Genomic DNA, 19,711 nt, shown 5'->3' with positions numbered 1-19,711 from the left:
GTATTATATCAGGTCAATTCTCTGAGGCCATAAGATGACATTCAGTGCCACAGCACTGCCTCTGCACTTTAAATTCAAACTCTTCCAACTCCACAAGTTCTTGTGCTTTGGATTTTTTGATGAATGAGGCATACTGTATGATCTGACCCCTAAGAACTGCCTTAAGTGCCTCCCAAGCCACACCCACAGAGGATACTGAGGACCAGTTGGTCTCCATATAAACATTGATTTCAGATTTTAACATTTGTTGGGGATGTGATTAAAGCGCCAAATATATGATTTATTTTTCTCCATATGTGGCAACACCTCTAAACTCACCAGGGTGTGATCTAAGACTAAGAAGTTTCAAATTGAACAATCAACAACAGATGAAATGAGGGACTTAGTGTCAGGGTTCAGAAAGAAGAGGATTCAATTTGCAGGGTAATTCACAGTTTATTGGGAAAACAGGAGTTCAAGGGTAACAAACAGAAGCGAGGTCTAGACTGGATAAGGTCCACAGTCAATGACAGTCGCAGATAGCATAGACAAAGTCCATGGAACGGTAACGCCCAGCCAAGTTTAGTCCCCATAGGCAGTCAAGGATGATGGCGAATGAGACAGGGGGACCTACGGGCAGTGGTGGCAGGTGGGGTGGGGAGAAGGGGAAGGGAGATGGCAGTGAGGAAGCCAGAGGTGGCAGGAGATAAGCAGTGTCCAGCAGCCAGGGAGACGGGAAGACTGGAGAGAGAGAGAGAAACAAAAAGAATAACAAGACAAAACTGATCTGAAGGCAAGCCACAAGAGATAAAATAAAATAAACAAAAAAACCTATTAACTATGCCAAATAATTGTTTAGAAAAAGGAAGAGTAGAAAACTGGATAAAACATTTGATAAAAATCAAAACAAGGCTGGATAACTAGCAGGACTCAAGACACAGCAAAAGAAAATAAAAATAGAAATAACATGGAATCCAAAGCAAAATCAAAATAAAAGAATATAACAAGACATGAATAACAAAACACATAAACATGATCTGGCATGGAACAAAAAACACAAAGGGAATATAAAAGGAAGCTAATGAGGGGTAACACATGAGAGAGATAATGAACAAACAGGGTAACAAGTTGGCAGGGCGACAACTGACAGTTGAACTCATGGCACGCTCAACAGAACAACACGTGTAGAAGCACATACTGAATGAACACAAACACCACATGATAAAGCGCGTGGGTGGACAAACAAGACATCCATGCGCTCTGGAAAAACAACGGCACAGACACAAACACAATGAGGCTGACCAAACCGCAGTCCTGACACTTAGATATAAAAAAAACATATATTCTAGAAATGATTTTTTTTTTTAGCCCCTACCAGATGGGTTCAAATTTCTCCAAATATCTGTAAGACCAAGATTTTGACACATCCTGTGAAGTGTCAATGTTGCTCAAGGGGGCTTACACACTTTTGCTTCACTATAATCAAGGACTGAGCCCATCAAACGATTAAAGTCTCCTCCCAATATTATATCCTGAGGGGTGCCAGCGACTTGCAACATCCCTTCAAGATCTATAAAAAAGCCCTGATCAACAGCATTAAATATGTAAATATTAGCCAAACTTTTATATCAACTTTTGCCCCTGAATTACTGCTAAAACAATAATGGCTCTTCCTAATTTATCTTTAACCTGTTTAAGACATTTAAATTGTAAATGTTTATTTATCAGTGTAATGACTCCCCTGCTCTTACTTGAGCCAGCATTAAAGAAAACATGTCCACCCCATATCTTACCAAATTTTTCAGATTCCTGCTGGGAAAGATGCATTTCTTGAAGAAACACTATATCATATTTCTTACGTTTAAGAAAATAAATAACCATAAATATGTTATGGGGTGCCCCAACCCATTCACATTCCAAGTGGAGAGATATAATCCACTCATATTAACATTTGATATTTTGAAATGTTAGAAATAATAGATTGTGTCAAAATTATAAAGACCACATTCCTCCATTAGTGCAACAATTAAACCCCGAACTGAAGAAACAGAAAAAATAAAAACATGCACATTTACCCCACGCACGACAGCGTCCATCCCTCTAAACTCAAACAGTCCATGTATGCCTACGAGAGTCCCCGTGACAAATTTGCCATCGGATTGCTTAAATCGGTGCTTCTATACAAATTTTGTGAGACAGAATTACATAATAGAAAATAATCTATAAAACAAACTCAAGCCATAGGCAAAATAAACACAAAGAAAGTGTAGATTAATTCCCAAACTTTATCAAAGGTGTGTTCCTCCACAAAGCGGAACCAGCACAAAAAATATTTTTAAAAAAAATCTGTTCAGTTTCCTCGGACAGTCAAACGAATGTTCATTGAGCCGGCTGTTCATGAGTGCAGCAGATGACTTAATCCTTCCAAAGTCCTGCAAAAAATACTCCACAAAACAAACTCCAGCCAATAGGAGGCATAAACACAAGAAACATGCAGATTCATCCATAACTGTCCCGAAGGAGTGTTATTCCACAAAACAGCCTCTAGGCAGAACCAGCAAAAAAAGAAACAAAATGGTGCCCAGCTTCCTCAGACAGTCAAGAGTATATTCAGCAAGTCAAGTTCACTCAGGGGCCACATCAGAAACATCAAATGGCTTACTCACTCCAATGTTTTTATGAAGGACTTCACTTGCTGTGGACATGTAAATACTTTGCGGCCATCCTTAGTATCTATTCTCAGTTTGGCTGGAATCATTATTGCAAAAACAATTTTCCATATATATATTGATTCTTGCATTCCTTGAATCTATCACATTTCTCTTTTGTCAAATTTGCAAAGTCTGGGAACAAGAAAGCTTTCCTTTAATTCTCACCTTGCACAACACATCTTTATCGGATGATCTCAGAAATCTGGATAGAATTGATTGGGGACCGTCTCCCCCAGCGGATGTCCGAGCCATGAATCTGTGAGCTTGCTCGATTTCCAGTTTATGGCCTGTTACATCGAGCAGCTTGGGAAGAGCTTATTTAGGAATTTCACCATATCTAGGCCTTCCTCATGCTCTGGAATTCCAACAATTCTGATGTAATTTTGTTGAATAAGATTCTCCAAATCCTCCATTTTTCCCCAAATGCATTCCTAATCAACCTTCTTCCCTAGCGAATTAGCAGCTAATTCGATCTCCAATGACTTCAGATAATCGTTCCGTCTCTCGACGTCCGACAATCTTGTAACCAACTCAGTGTATTTCGTCTCCATGGAAGTAATCCATCGACATATCCAAGATCCTCCAAATCAGCAATTACGTTTGTCAACATTGCCAACACATTCATCAATTCACACCAGATTATTGAGTCTTGGCTTTCGGTCTGTTGCTCCGGGGAATCAGCCCGAGCATGTAAGTGTCTCAAGATTTTGAATTTTTTGACATATTGTCTTCCTAGAACAGTTAAGAATCAGGGTTTATCGAATCTCACAGGTTTATGACACAAATAGTAATAAAACTAGAAAAGTGCAAAGAGCTCGCCATTCACATGTCCGCTCCTCGCATGGTGTCACATGACTTAAAAATGTATTCCTTTAAGAATCCATGATTGAATATCACAAAGCCTGTCAAGAACATGCCTGTATTTATTAACAAAATATAATACATATTTCTATAGTTATTATTCATATGTTCATAATTTTTTTTTAAATGTTGTATCACTACACCCAGTCTACATATTGGTGGTCAAAATGACCCATAAGCATTTATAATGAAATTTGACTCTATATATATTTTTTTATAAATTTGTATCTTTGATATTCCATATATTAATTAGAAATCTGGTTTGTGCCAAGGCCTGGATTATACCTAAAGTAATTTATGTAGCTAAATCTCTGTAATCTCGTCTTGTGATGCAAAAAAAAAAAAAAAACAAAAAAACATTCTTAATGAATATGTTTTCTTATTTTCCAGTAAACATCCTTAAAACAAGAAACAAATTAAATACTTGAGAAGCAGAATTACGTAAAACTTGAAAAGTCTTGTTTCAAATTTCTTGGGTTTTATACTTAAAACAAGATAAGTCTGTCAATGAGGTATGAAAATAACTTGTTTTCCCTTTGAATCAATTAAAGCAAAAGCAAAGTTTTTTCTTATTATAAGCATACAGAACACATTAAAACATTTTGTTAGGTTTCTCTGAATTAGTTTTTTTATTATAATTTTATTTCAGGGGGTCATTTGACCTCTTTATGCACTTTTTGGGACATTATTTTCATGATAATTGTCATTATTGTAATAATAATAATAATAATAATAGTAAAAAACATCTCATCTTACTGTAAATGGAAAAATGTATAATATATTATGTATAATATATTTAAATTCAATTCCATCACTCTGTGACCTTGTAATAGCATGTAGCTACAGGAAGTATTAGACAGAAAGCCCTGTATAAGGACTGACAGTTCACCTCAAACACAGCTTTAGCCTCCCCAAGTGGGACCGGATGTTTTTAAAATGCACATGAGCTTTCAGTCCTGTGTCACCCAGACCGTAGTTTCTTGAGTGTTCCCTAGATATCGTCTCTCTATCAAGTTTCCATCCGTAAATCTGTTTCATGTGTGACTTCCTTGTTGCTATCCTTGGAGTCCCTAGAGAACTGTTATTCTCAGGAGAACGGCACCAATAAATAGCTAAACACGAGAGACCTTCACTCACCATTAATTTGTATGTACCATTTGCTGTACTCCTCCAACGCAAGAGAGTGTCCTCTCCATGGAATTTATTTCTTGTCCTACTATTTTGCCTTTGTTGTGTCCTGAACTCCTCTTCTGGAGGGATGTTAACTGAGACAAGCTATTAAAATGCATTGTCGGATGTAATAGCGTCGAGGTGGAATTGGTATTGAGTCAAGGGTGCTGTGTTTGTCTGGTTGCTTTTACACCTTGTTGTACACCTTGTTTGTGTTTTGTTTGGTAGCACTTTGAATTTGTTGTTCCCATTCATCCAAAGTAATCAAAATGTCTTGTAACAGGACATTGCAACCATGCAACTCTGTGCTAACAAGTTGGATAAGAAGGATTTCTTCGGGAAGTCTGATCCCTTCTTGGTGTTTTACCGAAGCAATGAAGATGGCACGTGAGTTTCATCAAAAGTGATACTGTACTCCCTATTAATCATTTTCCTTAAAGGGGAAGTGTGGAATTTCTAGGCACTATCGTAACCAATTTTTTCTGTAATTCAGTAAATATAGCAAAATGACATGCTGTTCACACTATCCATTATTTCATTCATTTGAACAGTTTTTCTATGAATAACTGGCTTTAGATGGATGTCTTTGACCATTGTGTCGAATCTTGCTGTTTTTTCAGCGTCTTCCGCATTTTTATTACAATGTGTTTGAAGCTTAAAGAAATTCAATTAAATATTAAATATTTCCTTCTTTGAGAACGCACAGATGAGTTCAGTCTGAACGGCCCCTGACAGTACTGACAATCTAATGAGAATCACCTTTTAGAAAAATAATGGGAATTATAACTTAAAAGTTAAATGTCCGGATGCATGACTGAATTAAGAATTTGAGGAACAATATGCTTAATTGTCATGAAAGTAATGTTGCGATATGAAAAAAGTCTGTATATTAAACATGCAAATGTAATGTTAATAGTTAATTCTATAAAAATGTATGCATTCAAAAAATGTATGCAATTAATCATGCCCCCAACCTATTTACACAATAACTGAAAACATTATTACGTGATATGCTGAAAAGAAATGAAGCACAGCTACGGTGAGACATTCCAAATGTGTCCCTGTTCCAAAATAATGCAGAAATAATCCCAAAGAAATCACCCAAAAATTTAAATTCTCTCATCATTTATTAACCCTCATGCCATCCCAGATGGGAATTACTTTCTTTCTTTTGTTGAACACAATGAAAACTCCAAAAAATGTAAGATTAATAACATTCTGTCACTTAATTTGATACAAATAATGCATTGGTGTGTTAAAAAGTAATTTTTCTGTTTACATTTGACTTAAGTTCTATGAATTTATTTGATTAGGTTAGTTTTTTTGATGACAAAATTTTATTAAACTTTAAAACATGTGCAAAGAGGTTAAAGGGAAAGGAGGTGGCGAGATCCGGCTTGACAATATAAATAGAAGTTTAATGAAAAACTGAACCAAAAGACACAAACACAGTGTCAGACAGCTGTCTGTAAATCTTTCTCTCTCTCTGTCGCACTGCCGTCTTCGGTCGGCCCTTATCCCTCTCGAGGCCTGATTAGCCTGATTAGGGTCCGGGTGTGCGGAATCACGGCCCTGCCCCGCCCTCCGCCTGCCACAACGTGCAATTCAGATAAAACGGAAAACACAAAATTTGGGAAAAAATAATTTGTATTTCATAGTACCTTACATGATATCCAGCTGATGCAAACCACTTTTTTAATGATGCGTCGCTTCGGTTGGCTTGATATACTTTTTCAAAGCAGCGTAAGAATATTCCTTAAAGGGATAGTTCACGTAAACAATAACAATTCTGTCATTTTTTCTCACCCTAATGCTGTTCCAAATCTATATGACTTTTTTCTTCCTCGAAACTCAAAAGAACATGTTAGTTAAGCAGAATAGTAATGTTAAGCACTGATAATGAACATTCTGCCTAACATCTCATTTTTGCTCCACAGAAGAAAGTCAGTCATACGTGTTTGGAACAACATGAGGATGACTAAATTATGACAGAATACATTTTTGGCTGAACTATTCCTTTAATCGAAATAGCTACAGATCTCATAACCCTTTAAATAAAGATTTCCTTTTTGATTTTCCTTTCTAGGTTTACTATCTGTCACAAAACAGAGGTGATAAAGAATACACTAAATCCTGTATGGCAGCCCTTCACCATCCCAGTGCGAGCTCTCTGTAATGGAGACTATGATAGGTAAGGCTCCTTTACCAGTAATATAATCATGCTACATGGCACCCTGAAGTCAACATGAAATCATTTTTTCCCATGTATAAAATCATGTTCCTCTCTAGATTTATTTCTCATTGAAAATTATTTTTCATTTGGAAATACGTCATAGAAAGGTAAACGTGGCGAACACCATGAACAACCATTTCATGTTGACTAACTTGACTTTTAATATGAGTGACAGTATTAATGTACAGTGGACCCAAAAAGTATTTACTTAAGGTGTAAATGTCATTGCATTACACATGAACAAACTTCTTTTTGTGAAAAGTGTCCTTATGCTATTTGGTTTGACATTTTGTTTACTAATGCAATGACATTATTAAATTTTTATTACAGCTTAAGTTTCCAAATACTTTTTGGGCCTCTGTATAAAATATATGAATATGAGATAAAGCACCTGATTCCTGGTGTGTTTTCAGAGCCAATATCTTTGTATTTATATTGCAAACATTTAAATAATGTTTGACATTTCTGATAGGAGTCATATTTTTGACAGGAAAAGGTTTTTTGACGTACCTTTAAAGCGTCCCTCAGGCTTATGAGTTGTGAGGTGTTCAAACGAGACGCCGCTGGTGCCGTGAGCCGTGGAAACGGGCAGCTGTGTCTCTGCGGCTGTCAGGATAATCCCAGCTGGAGTGTAGGAGCGCCTGACCGTTATTTTTGTGTTATTCTGGTGTTATTTTAGATTGGCTCTGTGGACTCACCAGGCCGGCATCATACTCTGACCGTCTGAGAAAACTCAGGCTTTCTGCATTTAATTTTAGATATTGACTTGCTGTGAGGTTTGATTTGTTTGTAATCTTTCCAGAACAGTGAAGATTGATGTTTATGACTGGGACCGAGATGGAAGGTACACTGTTTTTTGTGGCTTGCGTTCCCCTTGTGGGTGGTTAATATTGTGTTTATGATGACAATTAAATTCTATAATAAGAAAAACTCAAGCCAAATCTTCATTAGCCTAAATAAGTTTTTCTCAGCATGCTCAGATCTTGTTTATGAAGTATTCTTTGGTCAAGTAAACTGTTTAATCTTTCTTTAGTCATGACTTCATCGGCGAATTTACCACCAGCTACAGGGAACTGTCTCGTGGACAGAGTCAATTCAATGTCTATGAGGTACAATAATAATTTTTTGTGCACATACATCTTCTAAATAATATTTCTGAACTGGTGCCTCTTAATTTGAAAGCCCTTCCTGTATTTTGACTTGTTGGGAAATGTACTAAACGAGAAAGAAAACAAGATGTTGTTTCTTTTGTAGGCACTTTTGACTTTTGACTGAAATTCCCTTAAAAAAAAAAAAGGAGTTAATTTTTCCAATGTCCAGCAGAGGATATGCTCATGTATCCTTGAAAAAAACTATTTATTTATTATTTATTTATTTTTCAGACATTCCCACCAAAGTGTCATTAGAAATATGTTGTTGAAAGGACAGTGATGGAATTTTATTTTTTTATGTTTTTTATTTATTTAATAATTTTTTTATGTAAAATGCCCGAGGTTTGTCTTTCTAAGGCTAATTTCATTTATATTCTCAATATTAAGTAATATTTGTACACTTTTTATATAATTCGGCAAACATTTTTTTTCTGTTTTCTTCAAACATCACTTGTCTCATTAAGTATTTCATCTCAAGCAAGCTCTTCACTGACACTTTTGTTGACTTGGTTAAGAAGTACACGTAATTTAGAATTTTTTTTTACTTTATCAGGGGTAAAATTGTTTGGTGTGGTGGAAATGATGCCACAACTGTGGGACAGTAACCTTTGAAAGATTGATATTAAAATGGTTGACTCTTCGTTTAGATTATCATAGGTTTAAATATGTAATAATTAAACATTTTTATAATGGATTTTCATTGGTTAACATTGAACGTCTGGTACAAGGCTAAAACAATACAATTTAATAGTAAAAAAGGTAAAACAAATTTATTAGAAGTACCAGAAATAAATGATGAAGAACTTGTAAAAAGTTGCCAAGTCAGTTCTAATGTGACCTGCATATAAAAAAAGAAACAAGTTTAAATCTTTTAGTTTTGATACAAATAATAATAATTATTAAAAAACAAAATCAACACCTGGGACATAAAAATGCCCATAGTTGAGGAAACACTTGAATATGCTAAAACACAGAATGGGTAAGCATAAGGTTGCTGGTTCGATCCCCTATAACTAGTGTCCTTGAGTAAGGTACTCAACTCCAGGTTGCTCCAGGGGGATTGTCCCTGTAATATTTGCAACGTAAGTCACTTTGGATAAAAGTGTCTGCCAAATGCATAAATGTAAACATTTTCTATTGAAATACTTTTAGCATTTAAAGTTACTTTGATTGGTTAGAGCATATTTCATGAACCGGCAATAAATTGAACCAGTTATAATAATATCTATACAAAACAAACCAAAAAAACTAAAAAAGCAGAATAATATTATTAAGATGGTTTTTCCATATTTTATTATTGATATTCTGGGTGTGGGACAGGAGAAAAAAAATATCTAATCTGTACATTAAAGGCATTTGTAATGTAGTATTAATTAATAAAGAAAGAATGGTAAAAACTTTTCAAGCCAGTTTGAAAATAATCTGAATATATATAAAAAGAAAGTTTAAATTGTTTACCTTTACTAAAAATCTACCTCTGAGATCTAAAAGTGCTGGAAGTTGAAGAAACACCCATTATGATATCTGAATTCTGAACTGGCACAACTAAATATTAAAAACACACTTTTTGTTGTGTATTGACTTCGAGCATGTCTCAGAAAAACCATAGCAGTTCATCCATGCTTGATGGGTGTTTTTTTTGTATCTCTTTCAGGTCTTGAATCCTAAGAAGAAGGGGAGGAAAAAGAAATACGTCAACTCTGGCACGGTACGTGTGAATGAATTGCCTGTCAAGCGCTCTCCTCTCCTGATTTATTTTCATAATGACTTCCATTATCTCTCCTCTCTTCCTCTTTCACTCTCTCTAGGTAACACTTTTGTCCTTCAAAGTGGAATCCGAGTACACATTTGTGGACTTCATTCGGGGCGGGTGAGTGCCCCTTAAAAGTCCCTGGATAAATTAGGCAGCACAAACAGGCAGATTTACTAATTAAAAAGCATCTGTGACAAGCATGCATATAAACGGTTTTGAGGAATTATGGTTTGTCAATCTGAATATCTTGCGCTTGAGACAATACCAATAAACCTGAGTGGAACCTTTTGTCATGGAGCCTTTGCATCTGTATTGAATACTGATAGCTAGACAGACAGACAGTCAAAATGTCACAACATTTTTATGAATATGACTTAAACCCAAAGAAGGAGGCCTACCCATAAAAATATTGTCCTAGGCCCTGTTAATTGAAACGATGGCCCTGTATGTAGGATGTAGGCAGGGCTGGACTGGTAATCTGGCATACTGGGCATTTTCCTGGTGGAATCAGGGGCAGACTGGCCATCGGGAGAACCAAGCGGGCTGGTGGGTTGGCTGCGAAATGGGCCGAATGGGCCACAATAAGCTAAAATGAGCCACCTCGTTATGCAGAACGGACCACAAAATGGCGCTGTGATATGCAGAAAAGGACAGCGAACACCCTGTTGTCCTATTTTGTTGCATTTTAAATTACTGTATTGAAATGTTTTAAAATTAGAATTAAAATAAAGCATCAAATTTCTGCCTTTAAACTCTCCATTAGTTGGCCCCATTCACTTCCAATGTAAGTGCCTCACTATAACCTTGAGTTTTACATTTTTTAAAGAAAAGGAGGGACAAGTCAAAATTATTTGTTCGTGGTAATGAACATTATGCCGCTAATGCTGGCAATTAAGCTTAACTTGTATTGAACACAGAAAATGTCCTTTAGTTTCAACATACTCTACTAATACACTGTTGGAATACTGTATAAAAACATATGTGGATTTATAGTCAATTCTTTACTTTTTATCTGTCTGACACACTAGACCTGTAAAATAGCATACCATGTCAAGTATGAAACAACTTTTGACTGTGACTCTTTTCAATCTTGAAAACAGAACACAGCTCAACTTCACAGTAGCCATAGACTTCACTGCGTCTAATGGTAAGTTCATCTACATTGAATTAATTACACAATCGGCAGCAGCCATTCGTGTGTGTGTGTGTGTGTGTGTGTGCGGCATGCAATTGTCACATCACCATATTAGACTTAATATCTAGCACTGATGTAAGCAACCACAGTCTCATGACCTTTTCTGTACTTGTTTCTAAACGTGTGTTGATTGATATTTGAACACAGGAAACCCATCACAGCCAACATCACTCCATTACATGAACCCGTATCAGCTGAATGCATACGCCATGGCCCTTAAAGCTGTGGGGGAAATTGTCCAGGATTATGACAGTGACAAACTCTTCCCTGCCTACGGCTTTGGGGCTAAACTCCCTCCCGATGACAAGATCTCTCATGCCTTTCCCCTCGTGAGTAACAGCTCAAAAACAGCCATTAAAAAAATAGGAAAGTGTTGTTGGATGCCTAAATCTTAAACAGTAAAGACGTGATGTCCATTATTGATATTGAAATAGAGTGCCTTGAATTTTTAGCAATAGGCATAGCATGTAACAACATGAGAAATCTCTTAGTACAATGTAAATAAGTAAAAAATACATGGGAATTGTTCTTCATGCATTATAAATTCAATATATATATCAGGGCTAGGCGAGACTCACAATGTAAGAATGGGCTTCCTTTCAATTGAGCAACACAGGATGTTGAATTGGAATGAGAGGAATTCACAAAATTGCAATTAAAAGAAATTCAACACAGTCACACAACAGATGGATTTGATTAGTCAATCACAACAACAAAATGGGCAATGCAACTTCTTAGGTATTGTGTTTAAGGTTTCCATATTGTAAGTCAACTTCATGTAGTTTTGGCTCCATTTTGAAGACATTGGGGTAAATTAGACCATTCTAGGACATTATGTTCTTCCACCGTGGTCCATAAAATGAAAGTCAATTTATTAAATATATATATATAGGTGTGAATACAAGTAAAGTGTTAATAATCCACTGTTAATAATATAATGACAGTATATCCAGCATATGGTCGATTGCAGCCGCAGCGCTCTTCTTTGTCGGTTGGAAGGCAATCAAAAATAGGTTCAGTCTTTTTTTTGGGTCTCTGTCTGAAGTGCCAAAAATTACACAACAGCTTTTCGTCATGTTTTGGATATTTCTCCCCATATTTCTCATAGTAATCAATGAGTAACTATTGTAATGGGGAACTGATTTCCCCCATGCTAAACCACATATTCAAGGTCTGAAAACATTGCATCTGTTTTGTTATTTTGACCACTTGTCATTTTGTGCAAATAAATGCTCTCTCTTTATATATATATATTATATTATATATATATATTAATAATGCAAACTGCTAAATTATCAGTTTCTCTGGATTGGTATGTGTTTGAGTAAAAATTGTATTCTGTATTCTATAAAGTACTGACAACATTTCTCCCAAATTCCAATTAAAAATATTGTTATTTAAAGCATTTATTTGCATTTATTCTGGAGATGTTCTAAATGCATGTGTATTCTGATATTGTAGAACTCAGACTGTGAGAATGCAAACTGTGTTGGCATCGAAGGCGTGCTGGAGGCATATTATGACTGTCTCCGGAAAGTGCAGCTCTACGGACCAACCAACTTTGCCCCTGTCATCAACCAGGTGGCACAGTAAGCTAAACACTTCTCCTGCAATTGACACGAAGTCGAGCTGCAGTCCATAACTCGACCCCCCACCCCTCTCTGCCCTCGTTTCTTTCTCTGTCTGCCCTGCAAGCTGAACTCATTCCTGTCACTATCATCACTATCCACTTGTTATTCACTCAAAAGCCTGTCCTCTTTCCACACACAAATGCACTTACACACACACACACACACACACACACACACACACACACACACACACACACACACACACACACACACACACACACACACACACACACAGGACTCCAGAATTCTGTACTTGACTAATACTTTACTCTGTGTACCTGCTGCTCAGATGCAGTCAAGGTCTAATATTTTCCAAGCAACTAAAACCTTTTTCTCAAGCGATATATCATGGAAGAAAAAGATTTTTGAAATTAAATGGTTTGATGTACTATGTAGACATACCGTACATAGTACATCTAACATTATATCTATAGAATATTTAAGCCATGAACCAATCAAACCAACTCCAAGGTGGATTACAGCATTACAAACGTTTATTTAAAGTCATATATAATTTAATTTAATGAGGGAATGAACTGCAATAAATAAAATAAAAAAATGAAACTGATGATTTAAAGTTGTTAATTATAAGTATAAAATCTAAATATTTAAAGGATATTGCAAAATACATATATAAGTAGTTTGAGAGTGTAGGGAGACCGACTCATGGAGAGGGCGGTCACTGCAGAGCTCTTTTGCTCTTTTGTTTGCCATGATTCTCTAATTGGTGGATCTTTATCTGCAGGATCATGGTAGTGTAATTATTCATAACAAATTCTGCTATTAAACTTATAATTTTTTTAAATATAGATGGTGCGTAGAGGTTAGCAATTTATAGCAATTTATAACATCATTTCACAAGGTAATTTACAAATGTAAGTCTTAAAAGTATACTTGAGAAAGGCTACATTTATAATGGACTACTAGCATACTGTTTACTGTATACTGTGCCATTTTTTAAAAAGTAGAATGTAACATATGACCCCATTACGTTTAGCATTATATGCAAATTTGTGTAAAAAAAAAATGGCTTAATTTTTGTCTGTTCAATCAAATAATATGTGAAGATAAAGGTGTTATGGATCGCAGCATTACTTATGGTTCATTGGTAAAATCCCATTGCATTGTGGATTACAGTATTTCAGTCTGCTCTTGTGTATACTGCACATTGCTGCAGAAGTAGTATTCTGCTGGTCATGTGATTCTAGCATGGCAGCCTCCATGTGCAGAACCTCTACATGTAGAATAAAACAGCTTTGATAAGGTAATTGATATGACTGGAGTGTTCATTTTAATGTGTGTTCATGATTTCCTACATATACTGCAAAATTACACTTCATATCTTTTTGAGCTAATCTTTTTTTTATGAGGAAAAATTACTGAGTGCACCTTTTATTAACATTAGATAATGATAATATTAACATTAGCTATTATGAACTTACCATGAACAATATATTTTTACAGTATTTATTAATCTTTGTCAATGTTATTTACTAAAGAAATACAATAGTTAATTATTAGTTCATAGTGCATGGGTAGCTCGAGTATTGATGCTGACTACCACCCCTGGATTCGCAAGTTTCAATCCAGGGCGTGCTGAGTGACACGAGCCAGGTCACCTAAGCAACCAAATTGTCCCAGTTGCTAGGGAGGGTAAAGTCACATGGAGTAACCTCCTTGTGGTCACTATAATGTGGTTCACTATAATGTGGTTCAGCTCTCAGTGGGGCGTGTGGTGAGTTGTGCGTGGATGCCGCGGAGAATAGCGTGAAGCCTCCACACGCATTATAACTCTGCGGTAACACGCTCAACGAGCCACATGATAAAATGTGCAGATTAACGGTCTCAGACATGGAGGCCTCTGCCACCCTGATTGAGGCGAGTCACTCCGCCACCACGAGGACTTAGAGTGTTGGGAATTGGGCGTTCCAAATTGGGGAGAAAAAAACCCTTAACTTTTTATTTAAAAAATGGATTAATATATGTTGTAATTAACATTAAGATTAATAAATGATGTAACAGTATTGTTTGTTGTTTGTGTAACCAAATTTTTTAAGAGTATGAGTCCATTCTCATCAGTTGCATTAAAAATGGCTGTTTAATATTGATAGAATGCATTGAAAATGTTAACAGATAAAATCCTGAGAGAACCTTGCTACTAAATCAGTTATGATATATATTGAAAACAGATCAAATATGTATATTAAAAACAGATATTAATTATTTAATTATAAATAAATAATTAATTATTATTAGTTTTAATTATGTATTTTTTTTATGTTATATTATTAATGTAATTCTAATAATAATATTTATGTTATTGGTACACTTATTAAAACTGACTGATTCATGTGGCAGAGAAAATAGTTCAGATGCATACATCGAATAGAGCTTTAGAGAGATGAGAGGTGTAACAGGTCTTTAGGATGATGCATAGGTCTGATTTAATGCTGTCTTCATGTGCTATCGGAATTATCCTGCTTCCCACTTCTGAAGTGGTAATTACATGTATGTCGTGTTCACGCGATTTGTTGTTTGAAAGAACAGGAAACACGAACGACACCAGGTTCATTTATACATATTTCTTGAGGAACTTTTATTTTGACACCAGAATACATATCACTCAGCTTGCTGATCGAATTTTGGTCAAATATAAGCTACTTTCACAGTGTAAAAATTGACAACATGCATAGAATGGTTGCTGATATACATAAATGAATATGACCAAAACGGCAAGCGCTAACAATTAGCTGTATTTAGAAAAATTCACTTCAGAAACTGTCCTCTCCTCCGCCATGTTGAAAGTTTAGAACTCCTCCCATCTCAAAAACTAGATATCAAAATGATATCCGAGTAATTACGACTTGAGGTGTCATTCATGTGCAACATCCAAGTGGGAAATTCATATTTATGGTAATTCCAATAGCACGTGAAGGCAGCATAGGTGTTTCTCTTCACTCTACATATGGTAGCAGAATGCATTTGTGCCTTTCTTGCTGTATTATAAGGGAGCGTCATGGTGTAACGAGACAAAATTATCGCTCCAACATAGCACTCTTGTTTATTAACAGGAGCTAGAGTTTAACTGCATGCAACCGCACTATTCGCATGTCCAGTTAACATGTTTATACCTGTTAATAAATGTAACAACTAAGGTTCACTAAAAATGCACTTCCCCACTGCACATGCTCACAAGCTGCACGAGTGAAGGCGAGAGGGAGAGAGAGCGACGTGTAAGAGGAAACTTCCTGCATTTTGAAAGTGAAACATGCGGGAATTATTAAAATAGTTCTCAAAATTTAGCTAACATTCATTATTGAGATTTTATTCAGGCTACTTCTCCAGTCAGGCATGTCAAATTCTCTTTAACTTGCCCGTTCAAAATTCTACTTGTCTACAAGCGTTAATGTCGAGCCCTGTCTAAGGTTTTGTTCACAGTGCAGGGAAAATACTTTTTTTTTTTTCTCAAAATTTTTGACTGAATTTGTTTCCAGATAAGATTTTTTTTCTTTTGCTAGCACGTCCACAGTAGTTGTCATAGTAATGATGCAAACTTGCGCCCTGTATGTTCACCATGCGTGACTGTTTAGCAATGGACGTTTTGCATTTTATTATGTTTTTCATGAGGGCAGCATCCAAATATGAACACATTTGTCACGGGATAGTTCACCCAAAAATTAAAATTCTAAATGTTGGCACCCATTCACTTATATTGTATGGACCTACAGAGCTGAGACATTCTTCTAAAAATCTTTGTTGGTGTTCAGCAGATGAAAGAAAGTCATACACATCCGGGATGGGAGAACTTTCCTTTTTGGGTGAACTAACCCTTTAAAAATGGGAGAGGTGGCATATTCAATGTTTGTTGCTGCTAGAGTTTGTTATCTGTCCTGTTTTAGCCAGGACGTCCCATATTTTGACCAAAAACAAAACCAAAACAGAACCCCTACAGAATATTGCCCTGTATTTTAGACTGCAGAGAAACATCCCGTATTGAAGTACAAAAATGCTCTAAGGGGACCCAGTCGGAGGGTGAAATGTTTAAAGTGGACCCCTGTCCTGTATTAAAACTCTGACGTGTCCTGTTTTGCATTAGACATTCAGTACCTTATCACATTGTGGTGGGTTACAGCACGGCACCTATAAGCGCATCTATTTTGGTGGGTAAAACCAATGTCTGTATTATTGTAAAAGAGGCTTGCACCATTTTGTTTTAGAGGTAATCCCAGTCAGATTAGTTGCAGCGTGGGATTACATTTCAGAGTAAAATGGTAAAAGATGGTATGTCCATGATTTGTGTGAGGGAGCGGGCAGTCAGGGAAGGGCCTGAAAAATCCAATGTGGGTATCTATTTTTATGTTAATAATGTATGAATGCAAAAAAAACAAACAAAAAAAAATGCTTATTATTTTTAAATACATTTATTTCTGATAACAATAAACAAAAAATCTGCACACAACACATTAATCAAATAATCCAATATTTGGAGCAGACAATGGTCAATGGCAGGGCCGTAGCAAGGTAATCTGGACCCACTGCCTGTACATTGCTCTGGGCTCCTTTAGGACCCCTGGACCTTTGGACCCCTAGAATCGTTACCACCATTCACCCCACTAGCCACGGCCCTGGTCAATGGTGCTTTACAAGAATGGCAGAGCAAAGCATGGACAATGTCATCAAAGAATGTGAAACTGGGACTGGAAAAGGGCCACTTTAGAAACCAACCTCGGTTAAGTCAGAATAGCATCAAGTTAAATGTCATCTGATAACAGCAATAACAGAAAAATAAAATGTTATTTGTGTACACTTGTTGTCTATTTGTATGACTTTTGCCCAATAAGTAAAACAAATGCGGGTTGAGGGAATGGGAGTGGTCGGGAAGAAAATCACTGCGGGCAGAGAGCGGATGAACGTTGAGTAAAATTAATCGGGTGCGTGATAGAAACTTGCAGGAGAGGGATGGAAAAAACAGTTCTGTGCAGACATCTACCTTGGCTGCCCTTTAACATATACATGTCATATAGATGTGTTACATTCAGAAGTGATCATCCCTATGTTCTGTCCCCTCAAAGACTTTACCTTCCACTGTCAGAGTTGCAAAGTGATGAAAGGTGTAATAAAAGGGTAATTTTAACTAACTTTTAAGTTATTTTTATTGAAAATTGAGTTTGTAATGATCCTACAGCTTCACCATCATTACTGTGTCTGTGTAACACCTGAGAAGCCATCATTTATGCCGCTAGGAATTCAATATTTTATGTAGAAGGGTTCTTTTTGTCCTGTTCAGACTTCTAAAACCTAAATTGTTTTGAGACAGATTGGCTGCCTGTGTGAACCTAAGTAGCCAGAACACCCTAGTGTCATGCTTGCATGCAAAACACCACTCACATTGTTACATCATAATGTGGAGGGATTAGAGAATGAGTCGTTTTGGCAGCTTGGTTTCGACAAATGCTCTTTTTGCAGTGAGGAATTTTTGAGCTCTGAAACTAACAGTGTGTTTTTACTGTACAATGACCTCTTTTGTGTTAAAAGATCTAGGAAAATATTATTTCTCATGTCATGACTCCCTTAAATCTAAGATGGTACTTTAAATCCGCAGGAGTGCAGCAGAGGTGACAGATGGCTCTCAGTACTTTGTGTTGCTGATCATCACAGACGGAGTCATTTCCGATATGGTGCAGACTCGAGAAGCCGTGGTCACCGTGAGTCATTTTCACTCGCTAGACCTTCGTGGTGTTCAGTAAACACAATAATCTTTTCAGCAGGGCACTAATCACACACTGCCACCTCTTCCCTCTTCTCTGATTACAGGCTGCGTCCCTGCCCATGTCCATCATAATTGTGGGAGTTGGCCCTGCTGAATTTGATGGTGAGATTATGGACTTTATGGGGTGAATTGACTAAACAGTTGCGCCACTTTTGTGTGCTGTATTTCACCACAAAAACTTGCGTCTTATTCACTAACCACCCACAGTGTAGTTTAACTACAAGTTAAATGCACTGAAATAGCACTGTGCTGTAATTAAATGAAAATGTATGTAAATTAGGCTTAGTTTACTGTACAGATTGCGCCTTATTCACAAAAATCAGCGCTATTCGCCTGCTGCAATTACCGTTGCACTAATATCACTAGCAGAAAGCAGGTGGTTAACAATTTTGTGTAGCAGTAATTCTATCAAATGATGACCAAATGATGGAGAAGAGCATTATAACTGGCATCCAGATGCCAAAAATAGTCAAGCTCACTTTCAACATTTTAAAGACTAGAGTGGTGGACTAAAGAATGCCAGATCACGGTAGTCCACTACAGTCTCCACAATTTAGCACCGAACCAGTCTACAAGATGGGGAATTGCGCTGTGCAAATTGCGTTCAGCACACATTTTGTGGGTGCAGTTGCACCGTTACTTTATTTGCATAATTCCTTTATTGAATCTGGCACTGAAAAAATGCAGACAGCGCATGCAAATAAACCCTCAATTCATTCTTATGAGTTCCCCCCTATGAATTTTTACTGCCAGAAATGGTCTCAAAACAAGCACAAGATATCAGGTGATGTAACTATTCTGTCTTTTATGTAATAGCTATGGAAGAGCTGGATGGAGACGAGGTCAGAGTGTCCTCAAGGGGACGTGTTGCAGAGCGAGACATTGTCCAGGTACAATCTACATAATGTTACCCATTGTTACGTTCCTGTGTTGTCTGCCCTCTGTTCTCTGTTTCACTATCACGTTGATTTCACGTTTCCTTGTCTCCAATTCCTGGCCTCTCTCACTGCCTGCACTCTTCATTGTTCTCACCTGTGTCTCGTTTAGTCTTCATTGTGTTTGTGTATTTAACCCTGTTTGTTTCTCCTTTCCCCTGTTGGTCTTTGTTGTATGTAGATGCCGGTTTCCCATGCTTCCATCGTTGTTTTCGTCACAGTTATCCCCGTGTATGCCGTCCGTGTTATGTTAACCCTTTGTTTGCCTTTCGTGTTTTGTTTACCTTTTCCCATCGTGGATGTTTCCTTTTGTTCATGTTAT

At 36.7% G+C, this 19,711-nt stretch overlaps 1 protein-coding gene across 2 annotated transcripts in view; it reads left to right on the top strand.

The window, feature by feature from the left end:
* LOC127629279 (copine-9-like) overlaps positions 1-19,711 on the top strand; it is a 102,682-nt gene that overhangs the window by 61,629 nt on the left and 21,342 nt on the right. For both annotated transcript variants that reach the window (XM_052106439.1, XM_052106440.1), the window contains exons 8-19: positions 5,005-5,108; positions 6,808-6,912; positions 7,757-7,798; positions 7,988-8,063; positions 9,760-9,813; positions 9,914-9,975; positions 10,959-11,005; positions 11,201-11,382; positions 12,515-12,642; positions 18,287-18,389; positions 18,499-18,556; positions 19,271-19,344. In XM_052106439.1, the coding sequence (XP_051962399.1) occupies positions 5,005-5,108; positions 6,808-6,912; positions 7,757-7,798; positions 7,988-8,063; positions 9,760-9,813; positions 9,914-9,975; positions 10,959-11,005; positions 11,201-11,382; positions 12,515-12,642; positions 18,287-18,389; positions 18,499-18,556; positions 19,271-19,344 (1,035 nt within the window). The remainder of the gene's footprint in view (positions 1-5,004; positions 5,109-6,807; positions 6,913-7,756; positions 7,799-7,987; positions 8,064-9,759; positions 9,814-9,913; positions 9,976-10,958; positions 11,006-11,200; positions 11,383-12,514; positions 12,643-18,286; positions 18,390-18,498; positions 18,557-19,270; positions 19,345-19,711) is intronic.

The sequence above is a fragment of the Xyrauchen texanus genome, chromosome 35, assembly GCF_025860055.1.
Source record: "Xyrauchen texanus isolate HMW12.3.18 chromosome 35, RBS_HiC_50CHRs, whole genome shotgun sequence".
Classification (NCBI taxonomy): domain Eukaryota; kingdom Metazoa; phylum Chordata; class Actinopteri; order Cypriniformes; family Catostomidae; genus Xyrauchen; species Xyrauchen texanus.
Note: the sequence above shows the minus strand (reverse complement) of the source record. Positions and strands in the feature narration are given on the sequence as shown.